This window comes from Macaca thibetana, chromosome 5 (assembly GCF_024542745.1).
Source record: "Macaca thibetana thibetana isolate TM-01 chromosome 5, ASM2454274v1, whole genome shotgun sequence".
In the NCBI taxonomy this organism is placed as follows: Eukaryota; Metazoa; Chordata; class Mammalia; order Primates; family Cercopithecidae; genus Macaca; species Macaca thibetana.
Window position 1 is genome coordinate 79,333,231 of NC_065582.1, and position 19,701 is coordinate 79,352,931.

General features: G+C 39.9%; 1 protein-coding gene across 3 annotated transcripts in view; it reads right to left on the reverse strand.

The window, feature by feature from the left end:
• Window positions 1–19,701, reverse strand: part of MCUB (mitochondrial calcium uniporter dominant negative subunit beta) — a 1,088,652-nt gene that overhangs the window by 5,401 nt on the left and 1,063,550 nt on the right. For 2 of the 3 annotated variants that reach the window (XM_050791032.1, XM_050791031.1), the window contains 3 exons: window positions 17,835–17,910; window positions 16,544–16,714; window positions 12,226–12,330 (listed from right to left, as the gene is read on the reverse strand). In XM_050791032.1, the coding sequence (XP_050646989.1) occupies window positions 12,226–12,330; window positions 16,544–16,714; window positions 17,835–17,910 (352 nt within the window). The remainder of the gene's footprint in view (window positions 1–12,225; window positions 12,331–16,543; window positions 16,715–17,834; window positions 17,911–19,701) is intronic. The other variant, XM_050791033.1, reaches the window with a different exon arrangement.

Genomic DNA, 19,701 nt, shown 5'->3' on the forward strand with positions numbered 1-19,701 from the left:
TACCCAATTTAAGACTGTTCTAGTCTTTACCCTCTTCCATAGTCTAGGCTATAGCTGCCATAGAGGGGTGAAAGCTAGGTGTTCCCTTTTAGGCTTTGAGATCTGTAGAAGAGTCAAAGTCCTTTTGTTAATGAAAAGTGTATTGGTACATAAAAGATCTATATACAGAGAAAAGGCATAGAGGGAACAAAATTTTGTCCAAAACCGTGGAATATATAACAAAGATAGACAAAGCTGGGCACTAAAACAGCAAGGGTAAATTTTATTAATAACTATTGCAATAGGGTCCAGCGTGAACCGAACTCAACTTCAATTTGTGCAGAGATGACTGTTTTAAAGAAAGAATGACAGAATAGGCAGGGTGAACGGCAGGGGCTTGAACAGAGTCAGGGAAATGAAAATTTACAAAAAGTGGATAGTTGGTTAATGTTACTGGGCCATCTGGGTTTAATTGGTAACTATCCAGAAGAGAAATAAACTTCTCATATCTTATGACAGGATGCAAGTCAGAGCCAGGCACCCACTGGTTGGGAGTAAGAGTTATGTCCTTGAACATTAGCATTTCAAAGAGAGACTCCCAAGAGAGGACAGGTCTGGGTGATAAAAAATTTATACCCCCAGGCCAGGTGAGGTGGTTCACGACTGTAATCCTAGCACTTTGGGAGGTCGAGGTGGGTGAATCACCTGGGTTCAGGAGTTTGCGATCAGCCTGGCCAACATGGTGAAACCCCATCTCTACTAAAAATACAAACATCAGCTGGGCATTGTGGTGCACACCTGTAGTCCCAGCTACTCGGGATGCTGAGGCAGGAGAATTGCTTGAACCTGGGAGGCAGAGGTTGCAGTGAGCCAAGATTGCACCATTGCAATCCAGCCTGGGCAACAGAGAGAGACTCTGTCTCAAAAAAAAAAAAAAAAAAAAAAAAGTTCTGGTGAGGGCTCAGAAGTTCTTTGCAAGTCCATAACAATAATGGTGTTTATTCCAGCTTCCAATAAGATATTCCTCATTTCAAAGAGCTTATCAGATTGGCCTTTACCATATATATATTTTTGGATTTTTAGTAGAGACAAGGTTTCACCATGTTGGCCACACTGTTCTCAAACTCCTGACCTCAAGGGATCCACCTGCCTCAGCCTCCCAAAGTGCTGGGATTACAGGTGTGAGTCACCACGCCCAGCCTACCATCGATATTTCTACCAACATTCTGATCATGACCACTTAAGTAAATCTCTAAAAACATTCAGACTTCCTGCAGCTATTCTCTTCCGAGCCCTTACCAGAATTGTCCTTAACACTCTGTTCACGGCAATATAGGCTATTTCTAGTTTGCTCTTCCAAACTCTTCCAGCCTTTGCCCATTACCAAATTCCAAAGCCACTTCCACCTTTTCAGATATTTCTTATAGCCCCACTCCTGGTACCAATTTTCTGTCTTAGTCTATTTTCTGCTGCGACAGCAGAATATCACAGACTGGGCAACTTACAAAGAACAAAATTTTATTTCCTCACAGTTCTAGAGTCTGAGAAGTCCAAGACCAAGGTGTTGGCATATCGGTGAGAACCTTCTTGCTGCATCATCCCATGGCAAAAGGGAGGCAGAGAGAAAGCAAGTGTGTATGCGCAACAGCACAAGAAGGGGCCAAACTCATCCTTTTGTAAGGAACCTACTGCCATGATAACCTCTCCAGTGAAAATGGCATTAATCTATTCATTAGGGCAGTGCCCCCGTGAGCCAAACACCTCCCAATACACCTCACATCCCAACACTACAACACTGGGGATCAAGTTTCCAACACATCAACTTTGGGGAACATACCCAAAGTACAGCATTGCTCTAAAGATGACGTTCTATGGCTTATTGACCTATCACCAGGTTTTGGCTGGAATAAACAGTAAATTTTCCAGATGGTACTGAGCTTTCTCAGACAGGCATTCTAAGAAAACCAGAGTTGTCATCCAAACAATGTGGCCTTGAGCTATTAGAAACTATGCAAATGTTCATTCAAGTCTCTTAGTGTGTGTGGTGTGAGGGGGGCAATGTTGACAACATTTGTGCTGAGAGTTTACAGTTTTTATAGGCCATGGTTAACGCCTAGTTGAGAAGAGGGTTCTGAGGAACCTGACTGAAGTTTAGTCAAGGTGAGAGTCTTTGTCAAGTGGCATGAAATGTTTATCTGAGTTCAACACTGAGTGCCCTTGGCTGCCACCACAGAATTCATGTGTTACACTACCAACCTAAACTGACTCATAATATTTGTCTGTGGCACCTCCTAATAAAGGCCAAAAATGAGAGATAATTATTATTTTCCTTTTCTTCAGAAGCTTATTTCTCATACATGTGTCTTCTTAAGTGTGAACTTAATTTTCATACCCCAAATTTTCAAATCCAAATTTGCAATGTATTAGGAATATTTTAGTTTAATGGAATTTAAGTAACTTTTTGGAAAACTCCAAATTTGTAATTTTATAAATTTCATTTTCAGTGAATCCAGTATGATTCCTCTGCCATTGTTTTCCTTCCAACTATACCTGCTGTGTCCCTGTTTACTTCACACTCTGAGACTTGGCAAGTCTGATACAATTTTCATAAGCTGAGGTTCCAGGGAAACCTGGGCTCACTGACCTCCCATCTCCAGGGAGGCTTCTACCCTAGGAGCTCAATTCCAACAAACAGCCCTTCCAGGCAGCAAGCGGAGTTTTCTAATGAGCAGGCAGGAGTGAGGAGGTTGTGCTTTATCCCACGTGGACCTAAGGCTTATGGTCCATGTGGTGGTTTGAGGGTTAGGAAGGTCATGTAGAGCAACGGGATGGCCTGTAAACATCTTTTTCCACTTGTTTGTTCATACATGCAACCCAAAGAACAGCAAGTGAAAGACCTTCCAGGGAGTTAGGAACTCACTGGACATGAAAGTTGTGTAATATCTTAACAGGGATTTCCACTTCTATATTTTTCAATTTCTGTTACCCTCTCTTTGAAGTTAAATACTGCCCTGATGTTAAAAGAGAATTCAGAATGGAAGAAAGTCAGTGTTGAAATAAGTGATTCATTTTAACTTCTTTATTCTTCTTTGTATTTGAAAATCCCATATAATGTTCAAATATACAATTAAAATTTTTAAAAATTATTTTTATTTGAGGGGTCCTCAAAGAAATGGCTGACAAAAGTGACAGGACATGATAGTTGGTACAAGATCAACCTGGATCATATTTCTATACCAAAAAGTAAGAAAGTACTTACAACAAACGGGGGAGAGGGAGTAAGTGACAAAGACAGAGGAGTCACTGGTGTTCAAACTGTACACTGTATGGCTAGCTGGAGCTGCTTCAAGCTGGAGGACTTTTTTAAAAAGCAATTTCTTACTTAAATTCCCTCCCTGTTGATGGCTCTTGCCTCATCTAGAATTTGGCTGCAAAATGATGATTTTCCACCTCCAGAAACTCTCCCACATTTACCAGTAGATGCTCAGCACCTCACTGTAAGTAAGAGCCTTCTATTATTTGTTGATCTATTTATTTTATTACCAGTTTATTAAGGCATAGCCTTATGAATTTCTTCCTCCTACCCTTAACAGTGTGTAATTATAGCTTACTGGGAGAAGACGCCTCAGAAGCCAATACTAGCTGGAATTCTTAAACGGTAATTGGTGAATTGCTGGACACTCAGTGTGAACTAGCATTGAAGGAAAAACTCCCACACTTTCATGAGTTTTATCTCCTGGAACCTTACCAGGTTCTCACAGTGAAGATCAGAGATCAGAGAAAAATACTGTCTCTGCTTTGGGCAGGAGGAAAGGAAAAACAACCATTCTGAAATAGCCCTGAGCACATGTCCTCCATAATGGGAAACTACTTTACCAGAGCCTTATCTGACTTGGAGAAAGGGCAATTAGTCAACTACAGACCCTTCTAGCCTTACTGCCTCATACAGGAGAATAAAAGAGGCTAAACTCTTGTAAAGATTACAGTCTAGAGACACAGGCCCAGTGAAAAAGATATATATTTAATAATAAGATTAGGCTAGGCGCGGTGGCTCACACCTGTAATCCCAGCACTTTGGGAGGCCGAGGCGGGTGTATCACGAGGTCAGGAGATCGAGACCGTCCTGGCTAACACGGTAAAACCCTGTCTCTACTGAAAATACAAAAAATTAGCCGGGCGTGGTGGCGGGTGGCAGGAGAGTGGCGTGAACCCAGGAGGCAGAGTTTGCAGTGAGCTGAGATCACACCACTGCACTCCGGGCTGGGTGACAGAGCGAGAGTCCGCCTCAAAAAAAAAAACAAAAAACAAAAAACAAAACAACAACAACAAAAAAGATTATAGAATGATTCCTCTCCTCAATATCTTACCACTACATTAACAGGGCTCCAGTTTTATACAAGGCACAGATTCTATTTGAGAAAGAATTTATAGGGAAACCCCCAAAACATCAGGAAAAACAAAAATAAGGACACTAGAGGAAAGCCTGATACCTACAGCTACAGCAAACATTAAACATCTAACTCCTAGCCACATAAAACTTCACACTAAAGACCTATTCAGTTCAGTTTCTATTGCCTGATACCTCATGTCTAGCTTTCAGCAAAAAATTTAAAGACAAGCTAAAAGGCAAAGAAAAAAACAACAACAGCCACAGTTTGAAGGTACAAGACAAGCATCAGAACCAGGCTCTGATATGGCAGAAATTTTGGAATTATCGGAGTACGATAGTAAAGCAACTATGATTAAAGGCTCTAATGGAATGAGTATACAATATGCAAGAACAGATGAGTAATGTAAATGGAGAGCTAGAAACTTAGAAAGAACCAAAAGGAATTGCTAGAAATAGAAACCACTGTAACAGAAATGAAGAATGCCTTTGATGGGCTCATCAGTAGACTAGACACTGGGGAGGAAAGAATCAGTCAGCTTGAGGTATGCCAACAGAAACTTCTCAAACTGAAAGTCAAGGAGAAAAAAGAATGGGAAAAAAAAATCTAACAAAATATGTAAGAACTGGGACAATTGCACAAGTGTAACTTAGGCATAATGGGACTACCAGAAGAAGGAAAAAAGAGAGAAAGGAAAAGCAGCAATATTTGAACTAATAATGGCTAAGAATTGTCCAAAAGAATACTGGTAATGGCCAAAATGATAGTTTGAGATGAAAAAAAAGCTCTCTTTAAGAAAGAATTAAGACTTCCAGTTTCCTGTCTGACATAAAAAACTCAAAAGTTATCACTCCATCCTAACAAGTAATAAATGGCTGAGTACAATGAAAATCAACAACTCTTCTTAGATGCGTAAGAAAACTAAAGTTAGATGGAAAATTGCTGTCCCCAAAATTGAAGAGATAGATAAATACAGACAATGACAACTTAACGAAGCAGAGACTCATGAGCAGAAATCTGCAAAGAATCAGTACCTGGGTAGGAAAACCTGAACTGCAACCGACGAATTGCTGGAGGCTCAGCCTGGACAACTCTTGAAAACACTCCAGGGAGTCCCACAGGTGGGGGCATTCCCACCCTTTTGTGAGTTTCACTTCTGGGAGTTTAGGTACTCACAGTGAAAATTGAAGAAAAATCTCCTTCTGGCAGCAGGAAAGGAAAAGTAGTCATTTTGAAATATGCCAGAGAATTCTGTTCTTTCTTTCTTTCTTTTTTTTTTTTTTTTTTGTGAGACGGAGTCTCACTCTGTTGCCCAGGCTGGAGTTCAGTGACATGATCTTAGCTCACTGCAGCTTCCGCCTCTCGGGTTCAAGTGATTCTCCTGCCTCAGCCTCCCGAGTAGCTGCGATTACAGGCGCCTGCCACCATGCCCAGCTAATTTTTCTGTTTTTAGTAGAGACAGGGTTTCACCATGTTGGCAGGCTGATCTCGAACTCCTGACCTAGTGATCCCCCCTCCCTCGGCCTCCCAAAGTGCTAGGATTAAAAGCGTGAGCCACCGCGCCTGGCCAAATTCTGTTATTCTTAACAAGGACTGTCCACAAGGTAAATTATTTTCCCAGAGCTTAACTAATTGGGATTTCATTACAGCTTAGTTAACCTAGGGGAAAAGAAAAACTCAACTTCAGCACCCTGTAACCATCCTATCCCACCTAAGGCGGTGGAGGGTGGGGGAAGCACTGAGAAGCACTTGTGAAGTTCACAGTCCAGGGGTACAGGCTCACTGAAAGACTGAGACCTAATCCCCTTAATCACAGGACTACAGAACACTTCCCCTCCATACCTTACTTTATCACTATATTATACAAGGCTTATTTACTGCCGTTCCCTTTATCCAGTATATCATATCCAGCTTTTAACACAAAATTACAAGACTTACTAAAAGGCAAAAAACACAGTTTGAACAGACAGAATAAGCATCAGAACGAAAGCCAGACATGGCAGGAACGTTGGAATTATCAGACTAGCAACTTGAAATAACTACAAATAATATGCTAAGGAATCTACTAGAAAAAGTAGATAACATGCAAGAACAGATGGGTAATGTAAGAAGACAGATGGAAATTCTAAGAAAGAATTCAAATAAAATGCTAGAGATGAAAAGCATTGTAACGGAAAGGAAGAATGCCTTTAATGGGCTTGTTAGTAGATGAAACACAGCTGAAGAAAGAATCGCTGAGCTTAAGGATATTTCATTAGAAACTTTCAAAACTGGTAAGCAAAGAGAAAAAAGACTGGGAAAAAAAAAATAACCAGAACAGAATATTCAAGAACTTTAGGACAACTACAAAAGGAATAACATGTATGTAATGAAAATACTAGAAGGAGAAGAAAGGAAGGAACAGAAGAATTATTTGATTAAAGACTGAGAATTCCCCCGAAACTAATGTCAGATAGCAAACCACAGATCCAGGAAGCTCAGAGAACACCAAGCAGAACAAACGCCAAGAGAAAACTACACATAGGTATATCGTTTTCAAAGTGCAGAAAATCAAAGATAAAGAAAATAATTCTTAAAGAAGCCAGGGACAGCGGGGGAACCCTTAGCTATAGCAGAGAAAAAAAGAAATTAAACCTGACTTCTCTGAAATCATGCAAGCAAGAAGTGGGATAAAATATTTAGTGTTGAGAGGCAAAAAAAAAAAAAAAAAAAAAGGCCTAAAATTTGGTACCCTGTGAAATTATTCTTCAAAAGTAAAGGAGAAACAAAGATATTTTCAAACAAAATTTAGTGAATTTGTTGCTAGCAGGCCTGCCTTGCAAGAAATATTAAAAGAAGTTCTTCAGAGAAAAGCAAGATGATAAAGGTTGGAAATTTAGCTCTACAGAAGGAAAGAGAATCAGAGAGGGAATAGTAGAGGTAAAATAAAAACCTTTATTTTTATTATTGTTAACTGATCTACTACTAGATAACAGTCAGTTCAAAAGAATAATGCTAACACTGGTTTTGACTATGTATGCTTGGTATACCTATGCTTACGAATCACTGAAATGAACAACAGCCGTGAGACAAGGGGCATGAGGGAGGAATTGGGATTTTTTTTTTTTTTTTTTTTTTTTTGAGACGGAGTCTTGCTCTGTCACCCAGGCTGGAGTGCAGTGGCGCGATCTCGGCTCACTGCAAGCTCCGCCTCCCGGGTTTACGCCATTCTCCTGCCTCAGCCTCCCGAGTAGCTGGGACTACAGGCGCCCGCCACCTCGCCCGGCTAGTTTTTTGTATTTTTTAGTAGAGACGGGGTTTCACCGTGTTAGCCAGGATGGTCTCGATCTCCTGACCTCGTGATCCGCCTGTCTCGGCCTCCCAAAGTGCTGGGATTACAGGCTTGAGCCACCGCGCCCGGCCGGGATTTTTTTTATTATAAGGTATTTGCACAGCCGTGAAGCAGTATAATGTTATTTGAAACTGAACTTGCAATAGTTGTAAATGTATATCGCAAACTCTTAGGCAACCACTAAAAAAAGAAGTATAAATAATATGCTGGAAAAGGAGAGAAAATGAAATATACAGAATGCTCAATTAAAAACCAAAAAAGGCAGAAAAAATGTGGAAGACAAAAACAGGAAAAAAAACCCAACAATGGCAACAAATAGAAAACAATAGCAAATACGGTAGATATTATGTATATCAGTAATCAATTTGAATGTCAATGGCCTAAATGAACCAATCAAAAGATAGAGCTTGTCAGAGTGGATCAAAAAACCAGATCCAACTATGTATTGTCTATAAGAAACCCACTTTAAATATGAAGTCACATATAGATGAAAAGCAAAGGGATGAAGAAAGATATACTATGCTAACACTAATAAAAAGAAAGCTGAAATAGCTATATTAATTTCAGGCAAAACAGACATTAGAGCAAGGAAAGCTACCAGGAGTAAAGGGAGACATTACATAATAATAAAAGGCCAATTCTCCAAGAAGACATAACAGTTCTTAATGTGTATGCTCCTAACACAGCATCAAAGTTCATGAGGCAAAACAAAAACTAATAGAACTACAAGAAGAAACAGATGAATTCACGTTTACAGTTGCAGACTTCAACGTTCCTCTGTTAGAAATGGACAGATCTGCCGAGCAGAAAATCAGGAGGTATACAGTTGAACTCAATAGCACCATCAATCAACTGAGATAAATGTGACATCTATAGACTATCCAAAAACAGCAAAATACACATTCTCAAGTTCACATGCAACATCTCATTAAGAGAGATCACACTGAAGGCTATAAAACTCACATGAGTAAATGTAAAAAAAGAAAAATACAATGTATGCTTTCGGATCTCAGGGGAATTAAAATAAAAATCAATAACCCAAAGATAGCTGGAAAATCCCAAAATACTTAGACATGGGTCAAAGAAGAAATCACAAGAAAAAAATTTAAAATATTTTAAAATAAATGAAAATACAACTTATCAAAATTTATGGAAGGCACTGAAAGCAATGCTCAGAGGGGAATCTATAGCATTGAATACATATAATAGGAAAGAATAAACATCTAAAATTGGAAAATCTAAACTTATACTTTAAGAAACTAGAGAAAGAGGAGCAAATGAAATGAAAAGCAAGCAAAAGAAAAGAAATAATAAATATTAGAGTAGAAACCAATGAAATCGAGAACAGAAAATCCATAGAGAAAAATCAGTGATGTTAAAAGCTAGTTCTTTGGGGAAAAAATCAATTAAATTGATAAACTTCTAGCCAGGTTAATCAAGAAAAACAAGAGAGACAACAAGTTATTCATGTTAGAAATGAAATGAGGGCATTTAACTACAGATCCCATGGACATTAAAAGGAAAATAAAGAAATACTATGAACAACTCTATGCCCACAAATTCAATAACCTAGATAAAATAGATTAATTCTCTAAAAGGCACAATCTGTCAAAACTCACACAAAAAGAAATAGACAATCTGCATAAGCCTATACCTATTAAGCAATTGAATCAATAACTAATAAACTTCCAAAACAGAAAGGACCAAGTCCAGATAGATTTCCTTGGTGAATTCTACCAAACATCAAAGGAAGAAACTGTATTAATTCTCTACAATCTCTTTCAGAAGACAGAAGCAGAGGGAATACTTCCTAACTCATTCTATGAGGCCAGCATTACCTTAATACTAAAACCAGACAAAAACACTGTAAGAAAACAAAACCACAGACCAACATCTCTGGTGAATATAGACACAAAAATCCTCAGCAAAATAATAGCAAATAAAATACAACAATGTCTAAAAAGACTGCTACACCACGTCTAAGTGGGATTTATCCAGGTATGCAAGGCTCAATATTTGAATATGAATTCATGGAATCCATCACATCAACAGACTAAGGAAGAAAAATCACATGATCATATCAATAGATGCAGAAAAAGCATTTGACAAAATCCAACACCAATTCACAATGAAGACTCTCAGCAAACCAGGAACACAAGGCAATTTCCTCAACTTGTGAAAGACAATGAGAAAGCAAGTCATAGCCTGGGAGAAAATATTTGCAAAAGACATACCTGATAGAAGACTGTTATCCCAAACATACAAATAGCTCAAAAGAAAATGAACAACCTGGTCACAAAATGGGCAAAGATCTGAAAAGACACCTCAACAAAGAAGACTTATATGGCAAATAGGCATATGAAGAGATGCTCAACATCATATGTCATTAAGAAACTGCAAATTAAAACAATGACTACACACCTACTACAGTGGTGAAAATCACACCCAAATCACTGATATCACCAATTGCTGGTAAGGATATGGGGCAACAGGAATTCTCATTCACTGCTGGTGGGAACACAAAATGGTACAGCCACTTTGGAAGACAGCTTGACAGTTTTACACAAAACTAAACACTCTTACAATATGTGCCAGCAATCCTGCTCCTGGGTATTTAACCAAATGATTTGAAAACCTATGTGCAAACAAAAACCGGCACATGTGTGTTTATAGCAGCTTCATTCATAATTGCCAAAACTTGGAAGTATCCCAGATGTCTTTCAGTAGGTGAATGAATAAACTGTGGTACATACAGATAATGAACTATTATTCAGCCCTAAAAGGAAATGAGCTAACAAGCTCTGAAAACACATGAAAGAAACTTAAATGCGTATCACGAAGTGAAATAAGCCAATCTGGCCTTCCTCTTCACTTTCTTCTTTACTACTGCCTCCTATCTCCTCCCTTATCACTCCCTTTTCTTCTCTTTCCTCTCTCTTCCTTTCCCCCTTCTTCTTTCCCCCTCTTGCCTTTCTCCTTTTTTTCTTCCCACTCTCCCGCTTTTTTCACTTCTCTCTCCCACTGTTTAGTATTTTCCCTGTTGTATCCCCTTTCTTAAATATCCTGTTTTCTCTTCCCTAGCTCTCTCATGTCCCTGGCCCTACTCCCATGCGCCCCCACCTCTGCCAAAAAGAAAGAAGTGAATATGAAAAGGCTATACAATCGGCCCTTCTTATTTGTGGGTTCTGCATCCGTGAACTCAACCAACCACGGATTGAAAATATTTGGAAAAAAAATCCAATAAAAATTAACAATACAACAACAACAAAATGAATGAAAAATGAATATAGTATAACAACCATTTACACAGCATTTACACTGTCTTAGGTATTATAAGTAATCTAGAGATTTAAAGTATATGAAGGGAGTATGTAGGTTATATGCACATATAACATTTTATATCAGGGCCTTGAGCATCCTTGAATTTTGGTAGAGTTTGGTAGAGTTTGGCCCTATTCTGTATAATTCTTAATGTCATAGTCAGGTTCTTGAAAACTGCAACTTTAAATGAAACGACTATAAGGAAACCAATTTTACCACAGGCTAATTGATATAAGCAAGAGTTAGGTTCTTACAGCATATTTCTGGTCATAAAAACATCACCAAACTTCTAAAGAAAGACCCAAGACACTTTTAATGTTAAATATTAAAATAAATGTAAGCTATATATACATTTAAGAAAGATTAAAACAAGATAATTATTTGCATTATATACATTAATGATGAATACATGTAGTTCTACATTTGTCACAATCCACAGACTGTATACCACCAAGAGTAAACCGTAATGTAAATTATGGACTTTGGGTGACAATGATGTGTTCGTGTGTTCACCAATTTTAACAAATATACCAGTCTGGTGTGGGATATTGATAGTAAGGGGCGTGGGGTGAAGAGAGCATAAGGGAACTCTCTGTACATTCTGCTCAATTTTGCTTTGAACCTAAAACTGCTTTAAATAATACAATTTATTTTTTTAAAAGATTTAAGAGCCATACAACCATATATACTTGAATTCTTGATTTTCAGGTCTACCTCTCTCTTAACCCAATAATATCGGATTAAGCATTTAAGATCCTAAAGTAAAATCTTGAAAGTCTAAAAAGAGTATATGGGACTAAAAGCCCTGCTAGGCAACTGTAGGTGATCACTTATACCCCTGCTGGAAAAGCTTAAACACTGGTTTTCCAAAGGCTTCTTGGTCATCTGATAAATTTAAAAGATTCTTAACATAAACTGTGCTCCCTCTAAAAACCTCACAGCTAAAGGTAAAAGTGAAGATACCAGCCTGGGCAACACAGGGAGACTCAATCCCTAAAAAAACATTAAAAAATTAGCCAGGCATGGTGGTGCATGAGGGCAGTCCCAGCTACTCTGGAGGCTGAGGTGGGAGGATTGTTTGATTCTAGGAGTTTCAGGTTACAGTGAGCTATGATGACGCCACAGTACTTCAGCCTGGGCAACAGAGCAAGTGAGAATGCATCTTAAAAAAAAAAATAGTAATAGCTGGATAGCTGTGTTTCTTACCTCTCTTTGGACACTGTACATCATATGCTATTTTATTAATGACAAGTTTAAAATCATTCATTAGCAAAATATCCATCAAGGTAGAAGCTGAAATCTTGTTGCCATCTGAAAGAAAAACATCATGCAAGAGTATGTCTTTGTTTTAGAACAGTAAGAACAATTTTCCAACACACAGAAAATTACTAACCCAGGTCTGTACAATATAATAGTGGACATTTACTTTTTGGGGGGTGTCCCCAAACCCAAACCCATTTCCCATTGAGGGGAATCCTCCTTTGTTGCTCTACCTCCCATTTCCTTGGACAAAATGGAACAGGCAGGCACTCCCTCTCCCACCTTGTCAGCTGTGCTGGAATCCAGGTAATACCCTTGCTGAAACTGCATCTGTGGAGGGTCATGCAAAGGTTCAGGGGAGGTGGAAACCCTTCACAGCAAGGCCAGAGCAGTGGCGGGTGACAGTGTTGGGGGTGGGGTGGAGTGTAGGCAGCAGAGCCCATCAGGTGGTTCCTGGGCTAACCTGGTCTCTGCTCCTGTCTTCTCTTAGTTCCTGCCCTCTTCTGAGCCTGTCTTCTGTCACTTCCAGCAAGAGAGCCTGTTGACATACTCCTCTGTTTAGCCAGAGTCCATTCTGCTGCTCACAGCCAAGCTTCTTCTGACTGGCACATGCAGGCATAAGGGTGTAACTATTTAAAAGCCTGCCTTTCTCTTTTTAATTATTAGAGGTAACTGATATGTGGTGGTTACAAATTTAGCCGCTAAATAGCACCACAAGCTATCACCGCATGGGCTCATCTCCCTTTCAAGCTTGAAAAAAATGGAGAGGCAAACTCTCAAGGAGGCAAGGACAATAATGAACGTTAATTATGCCTAAGAAATACACTGGCATTGTATGGTTTATTTTGTGGAGGGGAGAGAGGCAGGAGAGATTCTAAAAGTAATTTCAAATATCCTAGGAGTATTTCAGGAAAAAAAAAAAAGGCTTGAAAAAATGTAACCACAATGTGCTTTGCACAGCTTCTCATAGAGCCTAGTTTTTGTTATATTTTAGAACCAAACTTTAATGTAATCCAGGTGTTAAGAAAGCAAACTCACTGAACAATAAGCAAAAAACTGGTGCTGGGTAGAGGTTTCTTTTTCTATCATTTTCTCTTCAGAATAGTTCACATATAATTACATGAAATTAGGTCCAGGAAAATGCTGGATGTGTATTTTCAAATCCTGGCCTGGCATTCATTTGGTTACATTCAACTGGAGCTATTTTAGCTACATTAATATGTGTGATGACAGGACTAACACTAGTAACATTCCGAAGAAACTGGCTGCTGCCTCCTGTCTGCCTCCCTGTAGTTCTTTTGTTCTAGAAAACTGCAAATCAAGTCTGCACCTGCGTCTGTTCCTAGAATTTGGCTGTTTGGGTTGCTGTTCATCAGTTGCAGTGAGATCATTTTCCAAAAAATTGCCAAATAATTCAACCCACACAATGGGCAAAACTTGACAAGCTTAGAACACTCTTTCCAAGCCCAAATTAAATGCAGGCAAATTCCACCCACAGAGTCTCTTAAAGAAAAAAAAATCAGCAACACACCAATCGCTTTATCTTTCCAAGTGTCATTTAAAAATTTACATGTAAATGACTTTAAACCAGCTACTTAAAATCTTACTATAAAAAGACATCCACTGAATATGATTTCTCAGTTGAAATACTACATTATCCTTTATACAAAGGTATGAATAGCAAAAGACTGATGTGAAACATTTTTAAGCACTAGTGATACAGTGTTAAATTTTTCACGTATTCTTGAGTATCAATTTAAACCCCCATAGGATGTTTGCACTCAGTCCAAAGAGTCCGTTTCCTCTAAGACTTCTATTCTCTTTGTGCTGTTTCAAAGCTACTAACCTTATTTTTAGAAATAAGCAGGGTAAACATCTATCGTTGTTTTAACCTCTCTTACTTAATTCACTTCAATACTAATTGAGCACTTACCACTAGGCAAGTGCTGCTCAGTGCAACCCCTTCTGACTTCCAGGTTTGCATCTGCCTGCCCCTGGAAGCTCAGAGAGGCGGGCCCTGCTCCTGTGGAAAACGCCCATGGACATTCCAGCGTTCCTGTGCCTGGGGGGAACGTGTGTCTAGTTCAAGGATGAAATATTAGGAAGCCCATTGTGCCATAGGGCTAAAACCTTATTCTGTGATCCAGGTTTTAGCAGGAAGAAAGCACCCTTTCCAGCTAAATCTATAGTCCTAACAACAACCTACAATAAGTGTTTCCTGATCTGCCCTTCCCCACCTCTCAGAACTCCTCCTTTCTCCCAGCTCCCGCCTTTGTGGCCACTGTCTAGTAGGCTTCCACCTCAATGTAGTCTCACTGTTACCCAGGCTGGAATGCAGTGGTGCCATCTCGGACCACTGCAACCTCCGCCTCCCATATTCAAGCTATTCTCCTGCCTCTGCCGCCTGAGTGTAGTTGGGATTACAGGTATGCAACACAATACCTGGCTAATTTTTGTATTGTTAGCAGAGAAGGGGTTTTGCTATGTTGGCCAGGCTAGTTTCAAACCCCTGACCTCAGGTGATCCACCCACCTCGGCCTCCCAAAGTGCTGGGATTACAGGCGTGAGCCACTGCGTGCGGCCCAGAGCTCTCCTCCCTCTACATGACTTCCTCCCTCATTTCCCCCAGGTCTTTGTGCAAATGTAATCTTATCAAGCCCACTCCTGCCCACACACATCTTCCACACTCTGCTTTATTTTTCTTCATAACATTTATTACTTAACATAATACATAATTTATCTTGTTTTTTTCTCCTCCTAAATATAAGTTCCATAAGGGCAGGAGTTTTTATGCCTTTTGTTCTTTGCACTACCTCTAGCATACAGAACAGTGCCTGACATATATTAGGTGCTCAATAAATATTTGTTGAATGAATCAATTAATCTCCATTTTCCAACTTCTCTATCTATCCTTTAATTAATTTGGAACTTGGATAGGGAAAAAGTATGTTTATTTCCCTTTCAAAACTGCAGTGGTAATCATGAACTTAAATAACTTTATTCTAAGTATTTAATATCATAATAAAATAATGCAAATTAATTTATCTACATTTGCAGCTGCTATAGTGGGATAGGGTAAATAATTCTTTATTCTATTTAGAAGCAGTTGGTCTAAGACCATTTTAGACTATGAGAACATAAAAGCTGTATTCTACAGTTTAAATGTCTAAATGATGACATACTTCTGGTTTTTTTTGAGACGGAGTCTCGCTCTGTCGCCTAGGCTGGAGTGCGGTGGCGTGATCTCAGCTCACTGCAAGCTCCGCCTCCCGGGTTCACGCCATTCTCCTGCCTCAGCCTCCCGAGTAGCTGGGACTACAGGCGCCCGCCACCTCGCCCGGCTAGTTTTTTGTATTTTTTAGTAGAGACGGGGTTTCACCGTGTTAGCCAGGATGGTCTCGATCTCCTGACCTCGTGATCCGCCTGTCTCGGCCTCCCAAAGTGCTGGGATTACAGGCTTGAGCCACCGTGCCCGGCCATACTTCTGGTTTTTTAAAAAATGTATATTCTTCCTAAGAACTAATTCTTCCAAAAAATATACTGGACTGTAATTGCTTTATAACAGTGGTGAATACATGTTTTGTGTACTTTAATTATTCACTGGCTTATTTTAATAATTAAAACTGTACTTTGTTTTCTAATTATTCAGATTTTGCTGAGAATTGCACACTAATGCCTGTGCCACTAAGATTTTCTCATGAAAATCCTTTAAGGCTACGTTTATAAAATAAGTAACTGAAATTTACATTAAATTTATTTCGTTAATTTTTCATTCAATGAAGTTAAAACAGTTTTTTTTTTTTTTTCTTGGGATGGAGTTTTGCTCTTGCTGCCCAGGCTGGAGTGCAATGGTGCGATCACAGCTCACTGCAACCTCTGCCTCCTGGGTTCAAGCGATTCTCCTGCCTCAGCCTCCCAAGTAGCTGAGATTACAGGTATGCACCACCACTGGTGGCTAATTTTGTATTTTTAGTAGAGACAGGGTTTCTCCGTGTTGGTTAGGCTGGTCTCAAACTCCTGACCTCAGGTGATCTGCCTGACTCGGCTTCCCAAAAGTGCTGGGATTACAGGCATGAGCCACCACGCCAGGCCAAAACAGTTTTTTAAATAGTGTTGATGCACAAAAATGAAAGAATAAAGACCAACCATTTATTATCTAATGAATTAAACAATGTACTTCCTTCTAGAAAAGTAAAGAACCAAACAAGAGTTCAGGAGAGACAGAAACCCTGGGACAAAACTGTAAAATTATATACATATCTACCTGCTGTGAAGATGGCTGCAGTTTTGATGCCCTTATCTTCATTTTGTAGGTCCTGAAGGAATGAACCAACTGTTGACAACATTGGTTTCACTACAAATTGACAACGTTCTTTTCTAGATGGCAAGGTAAGTGTTACCAAGGGAAGGCCATGTCTATAATTAACTGTTATTTCTGTTAAGGAAAAAAAGAAAAAATAAATGGGTAAAATTTACTTAAAAAAAAAAAAAACATAAATGCAAGAATTCTAGAAGGAATGCTCAAACATGAAATTCACACACCTCTGAAGTCCTATAAAAATTTGTATTGCTCCAATCATGCCTTCATTATACTACAGTTTACATATTCCCTACCATTCTATAACATTTTAGTGTAGCATGTACCACACTATTCTCTCTTAAAGTCTTCCCAGGTGGCCGGCATGGTGCCTCATGCCTGTAATCCCAGCACTTTGGGAGGCTCAGATGAGTGGACTGCCTCAGCCCAGAAGTTTGAGAGTTGTCTGGGCAACATGGCAAAACCCCATCTCTATAACATATACAAAAATTAATCTGGTATGGTGGTGTACGCCTGTAGTTGCAGTTACTTAAGAGGCTGAGCTGGGACGATGGCTTCGGCCTGGGAAGCAGAAGTTGCAGTGAGCCAAGATCATGCCACTGCACTCCGGCCTGAGTGACAGAGCTAGACCCTGATTAAATGAAAAAGAAAAAGAAAAAAAGTCTTCCCAGGTAAACACTTAAGTTCTACTTTTCTTGAGAACAGAAACTATTTCTTGTTTTTTTTTTTTTTTTTTCTTTTTGAGACAGGGTCTCTCACTCTGTTGCCCAAACTGGAGTGGCACAATCATGGCTCACGCAGCCTCTACCTCCTGGGCTCAAGCAATCTTCCCACCTCAGCCTCTTGGGTAGCTGGGACTATAGGCATGTGCCACCACACCTGGCTAATTTTTGTATTTTTTGTAGAGATGGGGTTTTGCTTTGTTGGCCAGGCTGGTCCCAAACTCCTGAGTTGAAGGGATGTGCCTGCCTTGGCTTCCCAAAGTGCTGGGATTACAGGCCACCATGCCCACCCAACTATTTCTTATCATCTCTAACTCCTCTGATTGCTGAGGTGGGAATTTCACAAAAGACAGCAGCTCTATTATGGGAGCACAAAAAGGTGGAAGTGAACCCAATCAGGGTGGGGTGGGATGGGGATAGTGTAAGAAAAGTCTATTCTGCTCAAAACTCGCAGCTCTTTATTTGGAAGAAAGGGAAACAATTAACATATGAATCAAATAAATAAGAAAGCTTACCATCAGGTGGCACCACGGTACTATAATGGTGAGACTGGTAGTATTTCACATTTCCACACAGCTTCACATACAAAACCTACAAGAAGGAAAGATTAATTTGTTTTTTTATAAAAAGAGTGGGAAAGATGAAATAAGTGTCTTTATTTTACCATAAGATTCTTTTTAATACTATATGAAAAGCACAATGAAAAACTCAACTTGTCATGCATCCCCAGGGTGAGCCCTTGGCAAGCTCCCTGAACCTTCCTGGCTGTATGCCTGCCTGCTACTGTGTATGCTATAGCAGTAGCACACTAGGACGGGATCCCCAAATTGGGGTATGAGGTCACCTGAAAATCCTAGAGTTCTGTGAGAATTTTTACTTTCAGTACTTCCTTTCAGGTAATAATCTAAAACAAATGGATGTAGCTAGTCTAGATACATGCTTCTCAATATGCGGTCCCCAGACCAGAAGCATCTTGCGGCTAATTAATAATGTAGAATCAGGCCGGGCACGGTGGCTCAGGCATGTAATTCCAGGACTTTGGGAGGCCAAGGCAGGCGAATCACCTGAGGTTGGGAGTTCAAGACCAGCCTGACCAACATGGAGAAACCCCGTCTCCACTAAAAATACAAAATTAGCCGGGCTTGGTGGAGCATGCCTGTAATCCTAGCTACTCGCAAGGCTGAGGCAGGAGAATCGCTTGAACCCGGGAGGCGGAGGATGTGGTAGGCCAAGATCCCGTCATTGCACTCCAGCCTGGGCAACAAGAACAAAACTCTATCTTAAAAAAAAAAAAAAAATGCAGAATCACAGATTCAGACCAGACTTACTGAATTCCAGTCTGCATTTTAACAAGATCCTCAGGTGATTCACATGTACATTAGAGTTTGAAAAACACTGCTCTAGATCTGTGCTGTCCAATATGGTAGACACTTGTTAAATGTGGTTATTTAAATTAGTTAAAATTATGTACAGGTGGGACACGATGGCTCATGCCTATAATCCTAGAACTTTGGGAGGCTGAAGCAGGAGGATTGCTTGAGCTCAGGAGTTCAAGACCAGCCTGGCCGACATAGTGAGACCCTATCTCCTATAAACAGCAACCACAAAAAAATTATGTACACAAACATTCAGAACCTCAATCACCTTTGCCACATTTCAAGTGCTCAAAAGCTCCCTATGCCTACTGACTATCTCACTAAAAAGCAAAAGCGCAGGAATAGAATATTTCTATCATCACAGAAAGTTCTATTGGACAGCAGTGCTGAGTCTACAACATCTAAATGGCCACCTCACCATGGAACGTGTTTTGTGGGCTTGCACTGGTGTTTGTGTTTACACAATTGCATTGGTGCTTAATGAAGACCTAATAATATCATGGTGCAGCGTGTGAACAAAGATATTGTGGGAGTAGAAAGAATGGGCATTGGGGAATTGGTTCATAGGCATTTGGAACTCAAAAGGACTTGCACCAGAGAAATTAGTACCAAAGTCACAACATGGTGGCTGTATCATACTGATCCAGATTTTTTAATGCATCACCTTACAGTAGTTTATTAACAATAAGTTTGCCAGTAATTGTGCAAAGAATAATTCTTTTATAAACTGCGTTTTTAAATTTTTCAGGATTTGAGGGTACACTATTAAAATAATAAATCAGTGGTTAAAAGTGTGTTCACTGTTTCGCCGGGCGCGGTGGCTCAAGCCTGTAATCCCAGCACTTTGGGAGGCCAAGACGGGCGGATCACGAGGTCAGGAGATCGAGACCATCCTGGCTAACACGGTGAAACCCGTCTCTACTAAAAAAATACAAAAAAACTAGCCGGGCGAGGTGGCGGGCGCCTGTAGTCCCAGCTACTCTGGAGGCTGAGGCAGGAGAATGGC